We start from the raw sequence: 22,169 nt of genomic DNA on the forward strand, positions 1-22,169 counted from the left end.
CCAGCTCAGGAGCTACCTTTGCCAATATTCCATTTCTCTAGAGATTTAGAAACCTCATCTGTATGCTGGTGTTCCTTCTGGGCCAGGGCAGGGTAACAAGGGCACAGGTAACAGGGAAACCAAGGGATTTGTTGTGGGTTTTGTTGTTGGCTTGTTTAGTTTTGGCTGTGTTTGTTGTAGTGGTAGTTTGGATTTCTCTTCGAGGAAATGCTCCAGTTTAATGTCCTGAACCTGAAACATGAAAGTAAAATGATAGATAGATATGAATGATAGACAAAATGTCCCACTTTTGGAGCATTTTTTTAACACACACCTGCTGCCCTGAGCTGGAACTGTGAGAGCAAAGCCCAAATTCACTGGAGGGGCAGTGTGGGTGTGCAGCACAGTGATTAAATGGAAGGCTGATCAGTTCTGTATGATGTCTGCTAAATAAAACCCTGAAACTGAGTTTCCCTAAGGGTGAGCCTCCACATCTTCCACTACAAGGGCACGGGTGCTGCAGTGCTCAGCACAAACCAAGCACGTGAATCCTTGCAGAAACTCTCCTTTTCTGAGGAATAAAATTTACAAGCAAAAACTCCTTGTTTGGACTTTCTGGGTGGTACATCATGAGATAAAAATAGGGACAAAGTGCAAGGGGAGTGTCATGAAAGAGTGAACTGTGGCCTGGAGAGAAAGCATTGGTATTATTAGATTCAGCTAATTTCCTGCAGATATAGCAATTCCTGAAAATTCCACCCGTTCCTGCACATTCCAGCAATTCCTAGAAGTTCCATCAATTCCTGCACTCACAGCACTGTGGACTTACCTGGTTTGCATTGCTCTGTGATTCTGCTAACTGCATTTCGGAACCGAAAGTGAAAATGCAGTTTATTGCAACGTGAGCTGCATTTAAAGATGGGAGGAGCCAGGAGAGTGGCTTTTTCTTGGGATCCTGTTGACTTCTGCTTTCCTCTGGAAAAGGAGCTGAATGAATTGAGATCTGGAAAGGCTGCACAGGCACTGGGAGAGGGGAAGAGCATGAAGGCTCCCTTGGACACAAACATCTTCTGAGGTACTGTCTTCTCCTTTAGAGGGTCCTGTCTTCCACCCTATTCTCTTACAAATTCTTGCTTTCTTGTTTTGAAGTAGACATTCAGAAACAGGCACTGAAATGTCTGTGGCAGGAGGGAAATTCTCAGTGTGCTGCACATTTTCTGCATAGGGAAGAACATGTGTTGCTGGTGATCTTTTTGACTAAATAATACCACACCTGTAACCCAGATTGGCAACTTCCAGAGAGCTCTGTGTGAACTCACACTGATTGTGGGAAAGCAGAAACCCAACAGCTTCCTCTTGGTGCATTTATATAAAAGTGTGAGTGACCTCAGAAATATTAACAACATTTTCCCATTCATGTAATTTCTGAATAGTTTTTCCCATGTCCATTAACCTTCTTTTTTTTCCTCATAGCTCCTTAGCATGTCTTGCTAATATCTTCTCTTCCAAAAGTTCCATCCTGTCATGTTTGCAAATAAGGGAGAATTTGTCAGAAGGGCTGCAGGAGAAATCCCTGAAGCTCTTCTTTTCAAGGAGCTGACTGTGCATGTCCACCACCAGCCTGACTAATGAACAATCCATCCTGGCAGCTCTGAATTCAGAATGAAACAAGACAGAACCAAAATACAAAGCATTAGTGGTTTTAAAATAGGAGAAGTTAAACCAGTGAAACACTTCATTCTACTTAATGTACTGCAGGCAGTAAAAAAAAAAAGTTACCAATGTTTTATAATGCTGTGGAAAATTTTTTTCAGAGCAGGCAGAGGAAAGCCAAAGTGTGCTTTACACTTAATATTTTCTGAGATTTCTCAGCTCAACCACAATGTCCTGCTGGTTGCTCTGTCTGCAATGGCTTGTTGGAGCTGTGGTTACAAACTACAATCATACACTCACTCAGGAAAGAGCTGCTTTATCTCCTCACATGATTTTGTATTGTCTTGTTTCTTTGTCTTTATTGCAAAGGCTTGTTGATAGTGGATATGACAGACTGGTGAGGGAAATGTGATAAGGAAAGTGATACCAAAATTCTCTTATGTAAACACTTCTCCTTTTCTGGGAAACAACTTAGAGTAGAGAATAAAATGTGTAGGATCTTCTGAAGTTCCTTGAGTTTTATTCTGTTGCTCCTTACTTCCTTTAATAGTACTGTTTTCTCCAAGCTGACTGCAACTTAAGCCTTCCCCACAGGACCCTTAGGGTGCCACATAAATATTTTAGAAATCATGCTGTCTTGTTCCACCAAGCTGGTTCTGAGCATAAAACCCATAGACTAAATTGCTCCTAAAGCTGTAGAGCCCAGGGGATGTGGCTGGAAGAGGGAATGCAGCGTTTACAGCTGGAGAACAGCACTGGATTTTGTGTGCCCATGAAGGTGCTTAATGGCTGTTTGGAGAGGGGATGTCAGCATGTGCACCCTGGGGCAGCAGCTCTGCTCTGCTGGCTCCTGGGGATGTTGTGGGGATTCTGCTTTGGTCACTTTGGGGGTCCCCACTGAACTGTGCCAGAGGCAGAAAGCCTGAGGACACACTGGAGAGGCAGTGACCTGGTCTAATTTGTGCTGGAGTGGGAGGAAACATGGCTCAGAGTGTTCCAGGTCATCAGATTTTAACGTTGAGAGAGAACTTTTGCTCTGCTGAAAGTGATGTTATTGCATTGGAGACTGAATTTCATCCTTCTCTTGGCAAACACTGGAGTTATTTATTGCCTTGTGTTTGTTATGATGCTATGAGGAGAAGGAAAATCCTGAGAGTTTCAGGTAATGCTGTTCCCTCAAATAGATCCTTTCAAAAACAAAACCAAAGGACCTTGTTAGGGCTCTTCAGATTTCCTGTCAAATCCTCTTTCTCCTGCTGGTGATCTCAGCTGGGTCAGGTCTGCCCTGGGGGGAGGCTGGGTGTGAGTGGCTGGTGTTTGCTGAATGAAATCCAGCTCTTCCTGTTTGTTCCTTCACTCACCTACTGCTTGCTCCTGTTCTGCTTTTAGGGTCAGGCTTTACTTTGCTACAGCTCTGTAGAAAACCTCAGAGGCTCTGATAAGTGAAAGTTTGTATTGTTTTGAAAAAGAAAGGGAAACAGGCAAAGAAAAACTGGATGGAAAATATTTTGTACTGTCCACAGGATGTGTTTCACTTTAGATTTGAGTGTTTTATTCAAGTAAGCTTAAAACTGCTGGCAGGAGTTGGCCAAGACAGCTGGAGAGTCCCCAGATTTTAAGACAGATCAGTTGGGGCAAACAGAGATTTGGTGGATGGTGTTTTGGCTGTTGGAACTGAAGAGAAGAGGGGGAGAAGGAGGGAATGTCACCAGAGAGAAGAGGAAGGGACATGTCCTTGACCAGAATGAGGAGAGGGGCAAGACACAAATAGAGAGAGGACCAAATAAATGAGGATACAAGATACAGACCTCACACTGAAAACTACTGGGGAAAACCCAAATCTTAACCTCTTGGCAAATAACTCTGCCAGATGTGCTGCAGCTGTTCTGGGCAACAAACATGCCCTGGGGTATAAATCCTCTGGAGGCATTGAACAGACAGGAAGAGGTGGCACTTAGGGACATGATCTAAGTGATGGATTTGGCAGTGCTGGGCTCGAGGGTCTTTTCCAAACCCATGATTCTGTGATTCCAAGATTGATGTCAATCCCTTGGAACTCTGCTCATCTGCAGGGAAGGAGGGCCAGGCATTGTTAACTGCGCTTTGCAAAGCAGGAAATGGGATAAAGGAATGTGTGAAATATGAATGATGAGAAAAAAAATTAAAAAGGATGAATTTTTTATGGATGGGAAGAGGAAGATGAATTTTTTATGTATGAATTTTTTATGTAAGAGAAGAGATTGTTGTTAATACTTGGTGGGGCCAGAGGAAATCCTTGCAGGACTGTCCAGGTGAGCAGGAGCTCTGTGCATGAAATGCAAAGGTGGTGGTGGAAGAGGATGGATGACTCCTTGGAGGGTGCAGTGCCAGGGGCCCAGCTCTGGCCAGCATTCCCTGGGTTTGCATCCTGCTCAGGGCTGAGGTGAGAGCCTGAGGTGTCCCAGGTTTTATTCCACAGGAGATTTTGCAGCTGGTCCCAAGGACGGGGTCAGCACCTGCAGGAAGCTGAAGGACATATCCTTGGGTTGTGTTGCTCCTGGCTCACCTGTTTCTGGGAAATGGGGTAGAATTCTCAGCAGATCTAGATCAGCACAGACCATAAGAAATGAGCATGTATTAACTTCTGTTGAATGTATAATTAAGAATTAATGTATAACTAATTTGGAAATTTCCTCACAGTTCTTCTCAGGTTGTGGCAACAAAAAAAGTTGTTTTAAAGAAAGCTTTAGATGAAAAGCTCCCAGGAACAAAGCACTTTATGTTTCCCAGAGCTAGTCTGGTGAGGAAAGTTAGGTGAATTTTCTATATATTTTTTCTTATTTGGTGAGTATTTTGCTAAAACATACATCACAAAGTTGTGTTATTTAAATGAAAACTAGCTTCTCACTAAATCCAAGGATGTTTTGAAAAGAAATACCAAGTTACTGTTTGTTTGTTCATTTGACTTGAACAGATATTTCCCATCAGATCTCCTAAATCAAAAATATAATTCGATTTGACGATAAATATTTCATCTTAGGCCAAGTGAAACATTCAGTCAGCATAATCCATCTTCCTTAGTTATCTGGTGGGTTTTGGACAACTTGAGCAAACTTTGGAGCTTGGAAACTCAACTTTGGAAAATCTGGCAGCAAATCAAGCTGTCATTTACTGCTGCTGCTGAGGGGTGTGTGCAGGGTCACCGCCTGGAGGAGGACGTGGACGCGGAGCCTCCTGCCCAGCAGGCTCAGGAGGGATTTCCCTCTCCCTGCAGAAGGACCTCGTGTCTCCTGCTGCTGTGGATGTACAGAGGTGGGAAGGGCTGTGAGTTTGGCCCTTGTGGAGTGCAGTAGCAGCTGTGTGAGCATTGTGAGGGTTCCTCTGCCTTGCCCCCATCCCGTGACCTGGGCTGGAAGTTGCTGTCTGACATTTGGTCTGGTTATCTTTTTGTCTGGACAAAGAGAGCAGAGACACTGGGTGCTAAGCACTGCCTTTAATTCCCCACAGGGAGAAGACTGAGGGAGGAGCCTGCCCTGGCGCTGTGGAGGATCTGGGAGAGCTCCAGCCCTGCTGGAGCCAACGCCCCCGGGCAGCCCCATGGACTCTCCCCACCTCCTGCACTTGGGTTTCCTGCTCCTGGCTCTTGCTGCTCCCCATCCAAGTGAGTCTCTGTGTTTGACCTCAGTGCTTTTCCCTGCTCTTCCATAGCTCAAAACCTCTGAACTGTTAGGATAAATTCAGCTGTGCCCAGTTAAACCCAAGACCACAAAACCTCTAAGGTGAGAAGAGAAATTAAGGAGGTGAAGGTTGATGTGTTTGACCTGTCCCTGTGGGAACCCAGCACATCCCTCTGGCTGTCCAGAACAGCCAGAACCCCTGCCAGGGGGCTCAGAGACCCTGGCACAGAGCCCAAAACACCTGGGGGTTTGATTATGACCCATGGAGCAAATTACCAACCTTATATGGAGATCAGCAAGCCACAACAGTTTAAGTAGAGTACTAGTGAAATTATCACGGGGTGGAGAAGTAGATTTTGGGGTTTCTGGAATGGGGGCTCAGGAGGCAAGATGGAGGGATCTGGGTGTGTCCAGCCTTTCTCCTTCTTCTTCTTGGCCTCCATCTTCTGCTGTGATGTTGGCACTTTTGGACTGGTTTAGAGTAGAAGCTCACTGTCTAACATAGGTGATAGGCATTGGAAAGTAATTGTAAATATTGCACATGTAGTTTTTAGTATAAAGACATAACACCAACCTGGGGACAGGCAGTGTGCCTGGAACTGTCCTGCTGGATGGACCTGGGCAGGACAGGAGAAAATTTTTTATAGATAAGAAACAATAAACAACCTTGAGACCAAAAACTGAAGAGCTCCGACTCATTCTTCAAGCGCCAGGCTGGGAAAAGAGACTTTTAACATTCCCGGGGTCACAGCAACCGAAAGACCCCGAAATGTCCCAGTCTCCTCTTTTGGGAGGGGTGACTGTTTGGGTCTGTCTGATGTCAGATGAGGTGAGTCCTTTCCCAAAGGACTGACTCTTTCCTGGGAGGGTCTGAGGGAGGAAACCTGGGACACTGCACCCAGGGTGGGCAGTGTGGCAGCTCAGCTCCGAGCTTCAGTGGTCCTGGGATCTGGCAGTGTGTTGGAGGGACACCTGGTGGGATTGTGCCAAGGAGTTTGGGAAGGAAAGAGGACAGGAACAGAGGAGCTCAGCAAGAGAAACATCTTTCAACTCACCTCCCAAGCTGCCAGCTTCCCAGTTAAAAAAACAATGGAAGTAGTGAGGGAATTCCATCGTGTTTCTACCCCAAAAGTTATCCTGGGAACTGGCTCCAGTACTGTACAAAATTTGCCCACTGGCAGACAATGTTTCCAAAGCCATGACTAAGCTTGTCCACCAAGACCCATCTTGTTCTCTAACAGTAAACATCCAGGGAGAAAACTGATGGAAATTTCTTTCCTTTGTTTTTTTCTGATTTAGGTGTTGCCGTGTCCACTTCTGGCCCTGCTAGGTGGACACGAGGCAGCACAACTATGACAGTCTACCGCTGTAAGGACTGTGAAAGCTGCAAATGCAAGGATGAGAGAATCGATTTTAAAAGCGATTTTACAGGAATCGCTGAAATACAAAACAAGAAAAACATTATTCCAGGTGTAACAGTTGAGTTGGTGACCAATGAATCACACATCACTGTTTGCTTTGAGCAAGCAAATTTCTGTCCTGAAGAAGTTTATGGCATCTCGGACGAAACTGAGCCACCAAAATTGTGGTGTGGCATCCTGAATTCTGGAGGTATGCTTGTTGGGAACCTGGTTATTAACTGATGGAAAACATATTTCTGGGAGGAAACTGAACTGTTCTCTATGTGGGCAGACAGCAAGGCTTATGAATGACTAAACTGGAATTATTTGGTTTCTTCTGTGAGAAAAAGTCATAAAGTAATTCACAAAAGTAAATTCAGCTCTTTCAGGTCAAACGCTGCTTTAAACAACACTAGGAGAGATTCAGATAAACATGTTACTGTGATTTATAAAGATACGTTTTTATTTTAGGTTTTTTTTGGCAACAGCAATTCCCATGGTGAAATTCTGTGCCACATTGCAATGTGTGAATCCCACCTGCTTCAGCCAGAACACACCCAGAGCCAGCTCCAGCCTCAAGAGCTACTCTGTGCTGTTCTTCTGTCCAATTCAATAAACACCCAGGAGCATCTTTCCAGCTTCCTCACAAAACTGCCAAAATCAGGAATTCAAACACCTGTCAGTACATGAAGCAAATGGCTCCACGAGGGCAAAACTTCATGGTGGCTCAGGTTGCAGGGCTTTTATTCAGCCTAATCTAATAGGCTTTTATTGAACCGAATCATTCCTCCTGTATTTAATTTCTGGCCACTATAAGCCATTTCTCTCTTGTAATTATGCTCACCACTGCAAACTATCTGTGTGCTGTCGCTACAATGTTAAACTTTGGTGACACTGCAACATTCACAGTGAAATCTGGAAATTGCTGTAGACAGGGATGCCTGTATCCCCTAAGAGGGGAAGGAGTGGATGTGTAGGTGAAGGCAGGAGGGAGTTTTCCAGATTCTCTTTGAAGAAGAATAAGCTCTACAATGGCACAGTGGGGTGCAGGGTTTGTCGGAGATGCACTCCAGGATCTTAGAGATTTACTCAGCTACTACTAGAGATTTACAACAATCTACTTGCTTGTTCCTCTTCTTTGGTTCCTCTGGGTAAAAGGCAGCTGCAAAATTTTTAGTAGATTTTTATTGCATAAAGGTAATGATAAGATTTTTACAGATGTTTTGTTATTCTTAACGGCCTGTGAAAACGTCCTACCTTCTTCAAATATTTCAAATTTGATTCCCAGAACAAATCCTCAGCTTTGGTGAGAAGGAATTCTAATGACAATGGTTGATTTAGACCGCTAGGGAATGAAACATCTCCAGCTCGTAGCAATCATAGCAATCTCCAACATTTTGTGCAACATGATCCACTTTTTAAATCTATTAACCTCTTCAACATCTTTAGCCCTTCACTGAAGATCTTCTACATGATCCATATTTATAATCAAAACTTTTTTTACCTTTCATCTTTCTCAGAAAATGGAGGAGGTAACATCAATACTGAGGACAAGACTGTTTGCTGTGAAGCAGAGGCAGATCCCTGGCGACACAACCCTGACCTGAAGTGCCACGTTCAAAAGTCAGGTCCAAAACACACTGCACTGCCAGTTGCCATTCCTGGTGAGGGAATTCTAGATTAATCTCTTCTTGTGTTTGCCTTTTGCTTTGAGAGGGGCTTGTCCAGACAGCTTGATGTGAACAGAATTTACATGGGCAGGGAGATGTCCTGTACATTGGTAATTTGAATCCACACGTGCTGCAGCCAGCCAGTCTCAGAGACTTTGCCTTGGCAAATGGACATGGCCAGTCCTGGACAGAGATGTCCACAAGCTCAAGTTCCTGTAATTACATAGTGACAGACACAGGGGTGCTGAGGGAAGCAGGTACATGATGGGTGTGCAACAAGTTCCCAAGGATTGACCTTATCTGTAAGTGCTAAATGAGGATATTTGTCAACTACAGGTGACATTTATATATTCAAATTTCTTTCATGGTAGAAACCTATGTCATCTTCCTTAGGTCATGGACAAAAATGTTTTTAAAAACCAGTCAAAGTGGATTTCCTTATTTGAACACTTCATCAAGGATAGGTCTCACCATTTCTTGTTGGTTATTTCATATAAGATTGATGTTCGAAAGTATCTGTTGTGGTGGGGTGACAAGAATTTGCTTTGAATGTTGATAAAGTGAGCATTATGCCAGGTACCTTCTGTAAAACATGATGAGCCAGAGGCTCTTTGATCTCTCATTCATCAGTTCCTTCTCTCTTTATCAGATGGGGCCAGTTCCTTTGTGTGGTGCTTACGAGGCAGCTCATGGCTTAGCACTCCTGCTTGCTTCACTTGGATGCTCTGTTTTCTTCTGCTCTGCAGGTAATCCTGAATTTCTCACCAGCAAAAAGAGCAGCCTTGGCATCTTGCTGGCATTCCTGTTTGTTGGGGTTTGCACAGGATGGGGCACCATGTTTTACTTCTTGCGGCTGCGGCGTCGCCAAGGTACAGTCTGACAAATTGTGTTGCCTGTGGCTCCCACACCTGGAAGTGGGAAAAGCATAAAGGGTTTTCCTCCTGGATGTCATCTCCATTGTGTTGTTCCTGCAGTTCTTAATGATGCTCACTGGGCTGACAGCTGGGATGAACTCTCCTCCCATGGCTGCCGTGACAGTGCCCATCCAGTGGCTTTGTTGAGAAAAATGAGCACAGAAGGAATTTCCTCACTGCTTCCTCCTGAAACAAGGGGGAAGCACTGGCAGGGCCAAGTAATCACAGGGCTCAGCCTTCCCTCCTTGGAGCAGCCCCAGTCTGCAGCATTGCTGTGCAGCTTCCCTGGCAGGGATGTGTCCCAGCCAGGACATCTGGGCATGGGCTGACAGGGCCTTCAGGAGAGTGGGTCCCTCTCCCAGCCCTGCCCACTCCAGAGCCAGCTGGAATTTAAGAACAAATAATTCCCTAAATTAATCCAAGAGGGAAGTTTGGATCTCCAATATGAAAGGAGAGATGGGATGAGCTCTGTGGACACTTCTTGAACCTGCCATAATGGCTTTCCCCCTCCATCCTGTGTCCACCTGGCTCCAGGGTTTTTGGCACCTTGTGTATGCCTGAGGCTGAGCCTCCTCTCAGTTACTGAACTAGTGCATCCCCTGGTGCTGGTTGTTTCTTTCTTTGAGAGCCAAAGGAATCAATTTCCAAGTCTGAATTTGTTTCAGGAGGAGTTGCACAAGTGCTTGCACAGCCCAGCCAAGGCAGCACAAAACCAGTCTCGCTGTTGTTACATCAATAGATTAATGGATATATTGGTGTGAGGGGTAAAAAATTTACCAGTAATGACTGCCCTGAGGTCCAATGTCCAGTGATGACTCAGGTCTGTCCTAGAGCCCCTCTAAGGCAGAAGTTGATGGGTCACAGCACCAGGGCAGGGTCACAGCAGAGCCTTGAAGGTGCCCCCTTGGTGGAGAAAGGGGTGGCTCAGAAGCAGATGGGAGTGGGGAGGTGCCTGGAGGACTTCACAAATTCAGGCATTTTGTTTATAATTCTAACTGGAATCTACCAGTTTCTTTGGTGGCCACACATATTTTTTATTTTTTTTTTCAATTCTGCAGCTTCTAGGCAAGACGGAGAGGCTTCTGATACAGAAAGGCTCACACGTTCTTGATAACCATCTACAAGGGAGAAAACTTCTCTGCCAGCAGCATCCTCCTCCTCTCCCACGATGTACAGCAACCATTTAAACACAGACTGGTTTTCCTGGAACTGCTGCCCTTGTAATCCCAAATAGTCCTGTTTTCACAAAGGTACCTTCACCACATCCACACCTTCCCCAAGCACTGTGACTCTTCTCCAGCTCCTTTTGAGCAGCACAGGCAGCACCAGGAGCCTCCATCCTCTCCTTGCATTGGCTGCAGACAGCAGGCACCCCAGGGTGTGTGGCTGACTCAGCAGCACTGAAACCAGCTGAATTCTCTCTGTGACAAAGTGGGAACAGCTCTGAAATGCTTCCCATGCCCTCTGCATGGCTGTCACTTGGTAATGCCACAGCAGCACCCAGGTGTCTCTGTTGTTTGAATTCTCAGGTCATCCCTGCATTCACCAAGGCCTTTTGCACCACAAGCTGGCTGGTAGGTTGAACTGAAAGGGTTTGGAAGAGATTTTTGATGTTGCCCCCACCTGCAGGCTGAGGACATGTCTGAGTGTTTGCTCCTGTGCAGGCTGTGTCCAGCTCCCTCAGGAATGGCACTGGGTCACAGAGGTCCCCCAGGCTGGGCAGAACTCTGGTATCAGTCTTCCTGACAAATTAGGCAAGTTTAGACAGTGTGAGATGAGTACAGCTCCTCAGGAATCACTTTGGGTATTTGGTATCCTCAAATCATTCCCCATTCCCACCTGATTTGAATAAATCCTCAGCTTTTGCATTGGATCTAATTTACTATCAGGACTAATGAGCAAAAATCATTGGCAGCCCAAGTGGAAAAGCAAATCCCTAAAGCAATGTGAATGTTTGCTGAATCACTGTCCTTTTGCCACACAGCTAAACACAAGCACACACACAGTTCTTGGTTCATTTCTGCTTTGATTGACTCAGTTTTGTTTGTTGCTGGTTTTTTCCTCAATGTGTTTTAACCATCCAGTCAGTAGGAGAGAGAACCTTGCCAACAAACTCTGTTGTGCTGGTGCTTAATATCAGATCTGGATTTTACTGATCCCCTTGCTGGTGATGTTTTAAGAGATCACCAACACTTGGAACAGGTGATTCCCATTTGATCCCTCTGTTCATTGCTATTCATTGTACAAATGCTTCTCGTTCAGTATCTTTGGTTATTGGGGTCATTGGAGAGCTCTAAGGGTCTAATTATACATTTGTATACCTTTGTTTCTCAATATAGACTGGATTTACACCTTCTGCAGTCATCTTTCAGAGAATCTGTATTTTCCTTGATGTTATTAAATGCTTCTTAAAAAAAAAAAGTGTATTTTCTTCTATTCTCTGCCACTTTTTCTTACCTTTGCATTCCTGATTTAGATCTGACACCAGCTCCAGTTATCAGGCTCAGTTTACTGCAGCTTGTATTTTGAGAACTAATAGGACTTTCCTGGGAATCTACAGAGAGAACTACATTTTCTGGGTGACAGAAACCACTCCTGCCAAGGCCTTTGAAGCTTGGGAAGGTGCTGAGCTGCTCAGGTTACTGGGCATGAAAGGCACTACAGGTGCCAGAGCAGCCAAGAAATGACATGTCCTGCACAGGGACACTGAGGTGCAGTCTCACAGAGCAGTTCTGTGGGTGGAGGAGTTGGTTTTGAAACCCTTGATATGATCAGACCAAGAGGAACTCTGATACTACAATTTCAATTGCAATTCTTATTTTTAGGTGAAGCAAGTGAATAATTAAGAGAACATCTATCAGTGCTTGGGAGGGAAACTCCATCAGCATAACTTGCTCAATGCTTCAGAAAATGAGCATTTAATTGCTGGGCAACTCTTTTTCTCAGTGGTTCATTTGGCAAAGATGTGGAGCTAGTAAATACCTATCACTGTTTCCATGAAATACTTGGATTCTTGTCTAGTAACTCCAAGGGTTCCTGCTGAGTTCCTCAGAGATGCCAAGGGACTGCTCTTGCTCAGAGCAGCAAAGCTGCAGAAAGCTCTGCCAGCATCAGCACAGGCACTTCCAGTCTGCATGAGGAGATCCCTGCGATGGGAGTGCAACAGTGCATGCACAGGGCTCCCTCCTTGTCCTGCAAAAGTAGAGGTTCAGCTCACAAACAGGGGGTTTGTGGGTTCCTTTCCCCACTTTCTGGCTGTTCTTTGAAACCACTTTGAGACTTCCTTTGGGGCCACTTGCAGTGAAGAAGCAGGACCAGCAGATGTTGCCCCAGAGAAAAAGGGCTGGTGTGGATTGCCAGGGGCAAAGGGCTGTAATTCCTGCCCAGGGTGCTGTGTGCTGAGGTACCTTGGGCTGGGGTTGTGTGACTCCTGTCACTGCCACAGCCCTCTGTGCCTGCTGGGATGGGGAGTGGCACGGGTATTTTCCCCTTTATCTGCATGTCAGAGGATATCTAGTGCCATGCACTCAGAGATGACATCATGCACTGGACTTGGGTTTCTTTGTGACCTGACTGACATAAGACAGAAGACTGCCCTGTAGATATGTTTTTCTTGTCTAACAGCAAGGTGATTTTCCAGGAGGAACCCCAGGCTGTTTCAGATGGCAGGGAAGGGTGGGCTCAGCAGCAGCAGTGAGATTTCTGCTCCCACAGGGGGCTTTCAGTCCCTGTGAATCTGCAGAAGCCCCAGCTGGCTGTGACTGGCACAGGATTGTTTGGAACAGAATCTCCCTGTGAAATCCCTGCTAAAAAGGCTGTGCTGAGAGCCAGGGTGGAAGAGAGCAGCATGGTGAAAGGGTGAGCTGTGGGCTGGGAGGAAGCATTGCTGCTCACAAATCCAGCTGCACTCTGGGGCAGGGCTGGGACTGCTGCTTGTCACTGCCTGGAGGACAGCTTGCACAGGCTGACAACAAATAAAAAAGCTTGTTCTGTGTGTCAAAGGCAGGGGCCAAGTCAAGGCAAAGCTCTTCTGGATCGGTGGAGATCTCTGGGGTAGTAGGGAAGAGGGGAAAGAGGAGGGTCAGGCACTCTCCAGATCGCTTCCCTGTTGTAACCATGTGTTGCATTTGCTGAGAGTTAAAACCTACTTTGATCTTTTGCTTTACCCTATACCACCCCAAAAAACCCCACCCAAAAGAGAGAGAAGAAAGCAGCAGATCTTGCCCTCATCTGTACACTGTGCTTACAGACCCTGAGCTTACAGCACACCTGGGAGCCCTTGCATGGCCAGGCAGGGGAGCAGATCTCAAATCCAGTCACTCACAGCCCTGCTGCAGTACCCAGAGGGACAGGGTGACTGCCCAGGCATTTCTCAGCAGGTTCCTGAGGAGTTCTGGGGAGTGTGTTTGGCTTTTTGCCTGTTTTCTCTACTGCACTGTACCACACATCAGCACAGACTTGCCTGGTGTCAATGTTCAGTGACACTGCTGACCTTCACTCTAAAAGTGAAAGTAAAAATTGCCCAATTACCTTAGATGCAATTACAGGTAATTAGGCAATAATACATCTAGTTACCTTTTAAAGAAGGGAGGAGCTAGTATCCTGCTTTTTCTCCAGGATCCAAGGTACTTTCTTATCTCCTGGTCAGGGCTCTAGAAGAGGGGAGGGATGAGCTGGGGCTGGAAAGGCTCCACAGGCACTGGGAGAAGGAAAGAAAGAGCCAGGAAGGCTTCCTTGGTCCCAACCAACAGGTGAGGGTCTCACACTGTCTTTTTTAAGTGCTCCTGTTTTAAAGCCAATCTCTTCTCTTAGAAAACGTTGCTCCTTTTACTGGTTAAGAATATAATTGGCCGAGTTGCAAGTTTAATTCTCACTTTGAGAGAGTACTTTGTTAGGTGGAAAAGGCTTTGTTGTCCTGGTAAAGATTGAAATTGTTTATTATCTTGGCTTTGCAATGAAGTTAAGGGAGAAGAAAAAGCCTGAAAGTTCCAGGTAATGATGTTTCCTCGAATAGATCCTTCTAGCAACAAGATCAAAAGACCTTGTTAGGTCCTACAAATTTCCTGTCAAATCCTCTTTCTCCTGCTGGTGAGCTGGTTTGTGGGTCAGGTCTGCCCTGAGGGGAAGCTGGATGTGAGTGCTGGTGTTTGCTGAAGATCTCCACAGCTCCTCCTGCTTGGCAATTATTCACATTGTCACTATGCAGATCAGATCTGCTGGTTTGTGAGTAGGGCTTGTATAATAATTGAGGGTTTTCCTGAAGTAATGGAGCATTTCTCATCTCCTTTCTCCTTACAAAGCCAAGACTTTTGCATCCACAGCCACCAATCTAAACCTGTGAGAGTCCTGACAAACTGAACTGATGTTTCAGATGGTTCTGCATTTCTGGGACGGGAGACAACTGCCCGATTTTGGCACTGTGAAGAGCAAATTTGAGCCTCCCTTTTCTCAGTTGTCTTCAGAGGTGAGGTAGGTGCTCCCCACAGACAACTCCTTACTCGTGCCCTGGTGGCTGGGGGTTGCTCAGCAGCAGAAAAACAGGGTGTGGTTTAAGTGTGAAGGAACCCAAGGTGCACCTCCCAGAGAAATGTTTTTTCCCTTACAACCATTGTGACACAAAAGCAAAACTCTGCTGACTTCTTTCAGTAGGCAGCTCAAGTAACTGGCAGACAACAGCCCAACCCGGGGCTCTTGGGACTCTTTACTCAGGACTTGAACTCATTGTTCAGACTGAGGGAGCAACTAAAAAGACCTTTGAAAATGCTGTGGATGTTGTTTCTCCCAAATGCATCCCTCTTTCTCCTGCTTCTCCCGTGCTTCCCTGCCCAGGACGGTATGTACAACATCAGTGCTCTTACATTTCTTACATTTCAGTCTTTTCTTTCCTTTTTTCCCAACCTTTTCTAAACTATTTTTGCCTTAGATATGCAACACTCTAATTTTTCTTCCCTTGCTTCTGATGTAGCTTCTTTCAGGCGTTTCCCATTTGATCTCTCTATTCCTTTCTATTCATTGCACAAATACTCCCCCTTCGGTTTCTTTGGATATTGGGGTCACTGGAGAACTCCAAGGATTTCATTCTACATTTGCCTTTGTTTCTTAAATCGATTGGATTTACACCTTCTCTAGCCCTCTTCCTGTATTGAATCTGAGAATCTGTATTATCCAGTTCCCTGATGTTATTAAAAGCCTCTTTAAAAAGACAAGTGTATTTTCTTCTATTCTCTGCCTCTTTTTCTTACCTTTAAATTCCTGATTCAGATCTGAAACTAATTATCAGGGTAATCTTAGTGAAGCTTGTATTTTGAGAACTAATAGGATTATCCAGGGAATCTAAAGAGAGAACTACATTTTCTGTGTGAGTGACAGCAGCCCCTTCTTTGCCAAGGCCTTTGAAGCTTGGGAAGGTGCTGAGCTGCTCAGGTCACTGGGCATGAAAGGCACTACAGGTGCCAGAGCAGCCAAGAAATGACACAGGGAGACTGAGGTGCAGTCTCACAGAGCAGTTCTGTTGGTGGAGCTGGTTTTGAAAAGTACTTTGATATGATCAGATCAAGAGGAGTTCTGATATTACAATTTCAATTGCATTTCTTATTTTTAGGTGGAGGAAAAGAACAGTCCACAGACGTTATCAGTGCTTGGGAAGGAGACTCCATCAGCATAACTTGCCCAATGAATCGTTCAGAATATCAATTGGGAATGTACTTGAGAGTTGTCAGACAGAATGTCAATATGATATATTGTCCCAAGGACAATTCTCCACAGATCAATCCTGCCTTTGCTAATCGTGTTGAGTCTTCAAAGGAAGGGGAGAACCTCAGGATAACCCTGCACAGGTTACAGGAATCTGATTCTGAAATCTACAAATGCATAGAGACGTTAAGAATCAAGGAGATACATAGGAAGACAATCATAGTACTGGTCAAAGGTATTGCAATTCCACCTTTTATGTCAAGAATTAGTAAATACAGATCTGTATTTTAAATCAAAGATTGGAAGGAGACATAATGGGAGGTTGAGTCTGATAGAACCTCCTCCGTGTCTGCTCAGGTAGAGATTTGAAGGAATGTGTGGGTTTGCTCCCTGAAACAATGAAGAAAACACATGAGATAGTATGGTACCAAAAAAACCCAAACCATTTTAGAAGATTAATTTGTGACTCATTAATTCCAGCTACAGATTTTCACGAGTCACAGGTTGCTGCAGCAGTTTGGAAACCGTGAGGTCCCACAGCTCTTTCTAAAACAACCCGTCAAACCTTTTTAAACATCTAGCAGAGCAAACAGGGGTTTTTTTGGTAGCAGTTGTTTTTGCAAATCTCTTTTGTTTTTACTAATTCGTCTTAAATGACAAATTGGTAATAATCGGGAGGCTGGTCTTACGCAAGTTGAGCATGAGTGAGTAAAGGGTTTTTCCTCTTGTTAGTGAGGAGTTGCTGAATGGGAAGAAGTGTTTCTTTTGGCAGGTGTTTCTGGTTGGGGGAACAATTTTTCTGTCTTTATTATTTATTTATTTTTTCATTAGAAGAGGGTTGAGTCCACACTATTCTTTGGCAGTTTATTCCTCCATGTACCTGTCCTTCCAATGAGACCTTCTAACCTGAGACATCTTTCCCAAAGCTTACAGGGTTTTCTTCCTTTCCTGTCCCCCAGGCATGTGAGATCTAATTGATTGCTGATCAGCAGTAGTCATTTATATCCATTAAGGATTATCATCTCCTCCCTTGGGCTTTTCCTTTCAAACTTCTTGGCTGTGTTTTCTCTAATGAATCACATCTTGCTTATTATGTATTGTCTCTCCAAATTATTTTATTAAGTTGCTTTATATCTCTGTTTGATTCTGATCCTCTTCTCTAAAATGCTTACAGCCTTCCCTTTACAAACCTGATAAATTCTATCCTCACTCCCTTATCCACTTCAATGATAATATTAAAAGGAACAAGTCCTGTCCTCAGAAGAACTCAGTGGAATGTCTTCCAGCTGGACAGTGAGTCATTAATGACCATTCCATTCTCACAGACCATTTTCACATTGATGGGACACACACTGTGTGATTTGATCCAGACCAACAGCCCCCAGATCTTTCTCTGCTTGAGAAAGCAGGCAATGATGCATGGCTCCAGGACGTGCTGGTCAGGCTGTGTTCCCTTAGAGGAGATCAGTATTTATAATTTTTTAGGTAGTGCAGACCCTGTACAAACAGCTAAACCTGTTGGTCAGTCCTGCTTTCAGATCCTGAGCCAGGCTATACTAAAATATGTCCCTCTTAAAGCCTGTGTAAAGCACGTTTAAAACTTCATTTTATCTACATTTCCATGGTCTGTTCTTTCTGCCTGCTCTGTCCCCTTGCTCCCCAGTTAAAATGCACTGTGTTAAGCACTTGATAACCACTGATCTCTCTGTTTTTAGCAAAATCCAGAAGGTCTCTGGAGCAGTCACCACTCCATGCCAACCCTGGGCGAGGCCAGTCTGTCAACATCACCTGTGTGTTGAAAAGCTCACGTGCAGATGATAAGTTCCACCTGCTCAGGACTCACGTGCAGCCTGGCACAGTTCTGTCTGTGTCAAGTCCCAACGGGTCAGAGGTTTCTCCTGCCTTTGGGAATCGCTTGGAGTATTCGAGGGAAGGAAATAGAATTGTGTTGATTCTACACAAGCTGCAGGAAAAGGACAGTGATAACTACATCTGTGCCCAGGAGGTGAAGGGGTCCCCTCTGCTCTTTGCAAGTGGCACTATGGTGCTGGTTAAAGGTACCACCTTTTTGCTTGTTTAATCATAAATATCTGTTGTTGGGCTGTGGACAGAAAGCGTTTGGAATTTTAGTCAGGACAGGCAAACCTAGGAAAGTTTGGAGAGTGGGCTCAGGCTCCTTTGTGTCCTGTTGAGCTCAGACACAGAAACGGACGCTGTGTTTCCACCTGCCTTGTACAACCAGAGGGGAATTCAGACCTTGCCATGATCCTGAAGCTTAGAAAAAGAAAAAAAGGCCAAAACAAGGTGACAAACCCTTCACTGTGTGCAATCTGTCACTTTTAGGGTATGATTAAATACTTTCAGCACCAATTCTTTGACCTTATCATGACATAAATGGCTTTTAGAAACCATTCCCTCTAGCAAGTCTTGTGTTAAAAAAAAAAAAAAAATCACACTGGGGAGCACAAAACAAGTCCTTAGGCTTTTGCTTCAAGCACCACAGACCACAGCAGAGATGTTCTCACATACCTTTGTTAAACACTGAGCACTCTGTGAGCGTGTGGTGCAAAGAGGGGTTTTGATTTTGCTGTGTTCCAAGTGGGGGTTTCATTTTTCTATGCTCCAAGGTTGAGTTTTTTATTTTCCTGCAGGATTGTGCTGTACTCGTTTGCTAAACTGAAGTCAGAACCAGCAAGCAAGTGCTTGATTTTGGTCTTACAAAAATTTAACCCTGTGCATTGGGATTTGCTGAGGCTTTTCTAAAATAAGGTTTACAAAGGCCCTAAGAGTTGCAAAGGATTTTCCTGCAGTCTGCAAAAGTACCTGTGATCCTGTTCTGTGCCACCACCCACAGCTGGGGCAACGACTCAATAAAGTGAGGTGGGGGAAATGACAGTAGCCCAACAAAGCAGGGGTGTGATTATTAATTAGTGTGTTATTCATATATGGATTAATTGAGGTTTTAGAGAGTTGAAACCCTTTCCACCAGCATTATTCTGCTCAGTGCATTTTATACCACAGCATGAACATGAACATTCTCCTGCTTCTGTCTGCACCTCTCACCAGCCTGGCTCTTGGATAATTCAGAGCCCTCAGGGTTGCAGCAACACTGCAGGAAATAATTTTTTGCTCCCATTAGGAGTGTGTGGTCCTGCCAGTGGTGTGGGAGGCGCCTTTGTGGAGTGCTCCTTGCTGACCCACCTGCAGCCACCCCCAGCCTCTGGAGGAGCCCAGGGAATGTCACTGTGAATACTAATGGCATCAGAAACCTGGCTCTGTAGCTATCAATATCTGAATTTTTGGCTAAACTGTAAAATTATATTTTTCAGAATAAAAGTAAAATTCCGTGGGAAATAGATTTGTAGAAAATCCTCAAAACCTGACAGAAGGTTCACACAGTGTGCATCTGCATGCAAACCTTGAGATAAATGCTGACTTGGACATGCCATGGAATAGGACAGACATTGCTAGGAGAGAAATGGAACTAGAAACAACTTTCAAAGGATGACCTTGCAAAAGACTGGATACTTTGGAGGAATAGAACTATGAAAGATGCATTGGAGTAGGACTCATGAGGGGTAATTTTAGATGATTTGGCTTTTAGGCATATACAGCATGGTGTGGCAAAAGCTGATAGAAATACTTATAATGTATTGTAATTAAGAAATGGTTTGCTTCTGATTGTGATGGCGTGAATTAAAACATCTGTATTGTCTCACCCTTCACGTGAGACTGAAAATGGAATAAAAATTTTTAAAACTTTAAAACTGGGTCAGGAAAGAACTTAATCCGACAAAATTCGTTATTTTTGTATTTATAACCATGCTGCTGTGATTTTAAATGCAGAAGTGGAGCAGGCATGTGAGAAGAGCTCCTGGGATTTGTATGCCCTTCTCATGGTGGTGGCTGTGCTGTTCTGTGCCCTGGTGTGCTGCACCTTGTACCGTGTTGATGTAAGTACAGTCACCACAGCAAAACTGGGGCAGTCTGGTGGGACAAAGTGATATTCTTTTGAAATAGTGCTGAGTCAAGCAAACATCTGATAAACCTAAGGAACTGTGACTGCCTATTGCTCTCCTATTTGCCCTCAATTAATATCTTCCAGCTGTAAATTCTTGGCAGCTAACACAGGGTCTTATGCTTCTGTAAGCCTTTGTAAATGAGACATTTATTGTCCTTTGATAACAAACCTCAAGTGAGCTGTGTGGTTGACACAGCCATGTGTTGTGTGTGTATCCCTGAACAAGGCCCCTCACTGTTCTGCTTTCCTTGCTTTTTTTAAAGATTTTTGTGAATTGGGACTGGAGCTGTACATAGCAAGCTTGTAAGAGATGTAACTTGGAGGGGGACACAAGGGCAACAAAAACTCATAAAATACCCTGATGTCTGAAAGTTGTGCTGGGAGAAAAAAATGGCCCCTGTCCAGAAAAAAAAAAACATTATTACATTTTTTTTGTTCACTGGGATTATTTCTATAAATATACCGCAGAAAGTGCCCAGAAATTGTCTTTGATAGATCCTTCTGATGCATAAATATTATTGAAAATTAAGTGCATGATTCACAGGCTCCTGTCTCATCCTTTCAAATGTGGATCCAGCACTGCTAAAAACCGGTAGTGTAACATCATTCTGTCAAAGCCCAGTGGGACCTCATGTCCTGTGTTACCAGTAACAGCCTAAGAATGAGCCTTATTTATTATTATTGTCATTCATTATTTATGTCAAAGCTACAGTTACATCCAACTCTTGAAGGAACTTTCCATGAAATTGCATCAGACTCATAAAAGAAAGTAAAATAAATGGGCTGATAATTTCCACGTGGTCCTCTAAGACCTCACTGGATCATGAGAGGAATTTTAAAAGTATGTTTTCCTCCTCCAACAGATGATGCAGGTGGACTCCTAAGATGGAAAATTACTCCTTGGTTGGGGTCTTTCCAGGCTCTGGTTTGAATGGCTGTTTTCTTTGTTTGGCAGGTGAAGAAATATTTCCAGAAGAAAAAGCACAATGAGGTATATGAAGACATGTCCTACAACTCCAGACGGAGCACCCTGGTCAGAACCAACACCTATTCCAGAGGTGAATAAACTTCTGCCAGCTGGGACCATCCCCTCACAGGCAGCTCTGAGGGCTGCTTTAACCTCCTGAACTGAAATCACTATCACACTATCACCTACCTCCTTCAGTGGAGGGAAAAACCTCATTTCCTAGGTTGTGTCAACTTTTTTTAATGTGTTTTTTTTTGTAATGTACAGAAAATCAAGCAAAATGCAGGTGCCCTGGACACATGTATGCAGTTCAGTGTGAAAAGGCAGCATTTTGGGGCTAAATGCAACATATGGGCTCATTCCTTTGCTAAATAACCCATTCTGGGGTGGATGGGGAGGTCTGGTTCTGGGCTTTGCTCAGTCTCAGGAAGACCACACAGGTCTGATCAATAATTTGCCATGGATCCACACAGGCATGGATTCCAGTTCTCTCATGGATCCTTGCCCAAGAGCTCAGGCAGCTAAAACCACTCAAGAGGTACAGCAGGGAAATCTATTTTACAGAAACTTGAGGAACGTGGCAGGGTGAAATGCTGGATCCATGTGGGCTCACCTGCTCCAAGGTCGTGATGGTCCCACAAAAACACAATCAAGTCTAAATTTTAGTTTACTGCCTCTGTCAGAGCCACTCGTGTGACTGATAGGGTCTTGATGTGGCTGAGTGTTGATACTATTAAAATAGCTGAGGAGCAAAGTGACTAAACTCGGGTCCTGGTGGCATCTTGGGTGTCTTGGTTTGAACAGACAGGTGTCTGCTAAAGAAGGCAGGAGCCTCCCTTGAAATGGAAAATGTAAACCCCCTCCCTCTGATTTATTATAATTTTGAAATTAAGGGGCTCTCAGGAAAAGACATGGGAGTAGGAATAACAAGTCTTTATTAGGAAATTTAAAAAAAATACAAATGCAATAATACAAAAAGAAGAAACCAAACCCCTGCCAGAGTCAGACCATGCCCTGTCCCCTGTGTGTCAGGGGTGGCACAGCCCCATCCCATGGGGGCTCAGCCCTCCTGCAGTGCCAGCTGTGGCTCTGCTGGAGCAGGGATCCTGCACAAGGGGGGAGTTTTCCTCTGCAGCTCCAGGGCTGCTGCAGATGGGCCTGGGCTCCCTCTGGCCATGCAGGGCAGCAGAAGCTGCTCCTCTGGCAATGCACTGGG

At 44.7% G+C, this 22,169-nt stretch overlaps 2 protein-coding genes across 2 annotated transcripts; both read left to right on the forward strand.

Annotated features, from left to right (window-relative positions):
• The first annotated feature begins 958 nt into the window (after positions 1 to 958).
• LOC139602635 (uncharacterized) lies at positions 959 to 11,680 on the forward strand. The gene is made up of 6 exons (XM_071452620.1): positions 959 to 1,054; positions 5,119 to 5,272; positions 6,588 to 6,899; positions 8,209 to 8,352; positions 9,105 to 9,227; positions 10,331 to 11,680. The coding sequence occupies exons 2-6, from the start codon at positions 5,209 to 5,211 to the stop codon at positions 10,381 to 10,383; spliced, it is 696 nt and encodes a 231-aa protein (XP_071308721.1). The 5' UTR covers positions 959 to 1,054; positions 5,119 to 5,208; the 3' UTR covers positions 10,384 to 11,680.
• A 2,963-nt stretch (positions 11,681 to 14,643) lies between these two features.
• Positions 14,644 to 21,933, forward strand: CD7 (CD7 molecule). The gene is made up of 6 exons (XM_071452598.1): positions 14,644 to 14,736; positions 15,102 to 15,105; positions 15,874 to 16,200; positions 17,681 to 18,022; positions 19,812 to 19,918; positions 20,942 to 21,933. Exons 1-6 carry the CDS (start codon positions 14,644 to 14,646, stop codon positions 21,050 to 21,052), a joined length of 984 nt encoding a protein of 327 aa, XP_071308699.1. The 3' UTR covers positions 21,053 to 21,933.
• Positions 21,934 to 22,169: the final 236 nt, after the last annotated feature.

This window comes from Agelaius tricolor, unplaced genomic scaffold (genome assembly GCF_023055355.1).
Source record: "Agelaius tricolor isolate 1412-34295 unplaced genomic scaffold, bAgeTri1.0.p SCAF_35, whole genome shotgun sequence".
NCBI lineage: Eukaryota > Metazoa > Chordata > Aves > Passeriformes > Icteridae > Agelaius > Agelaius tricolor.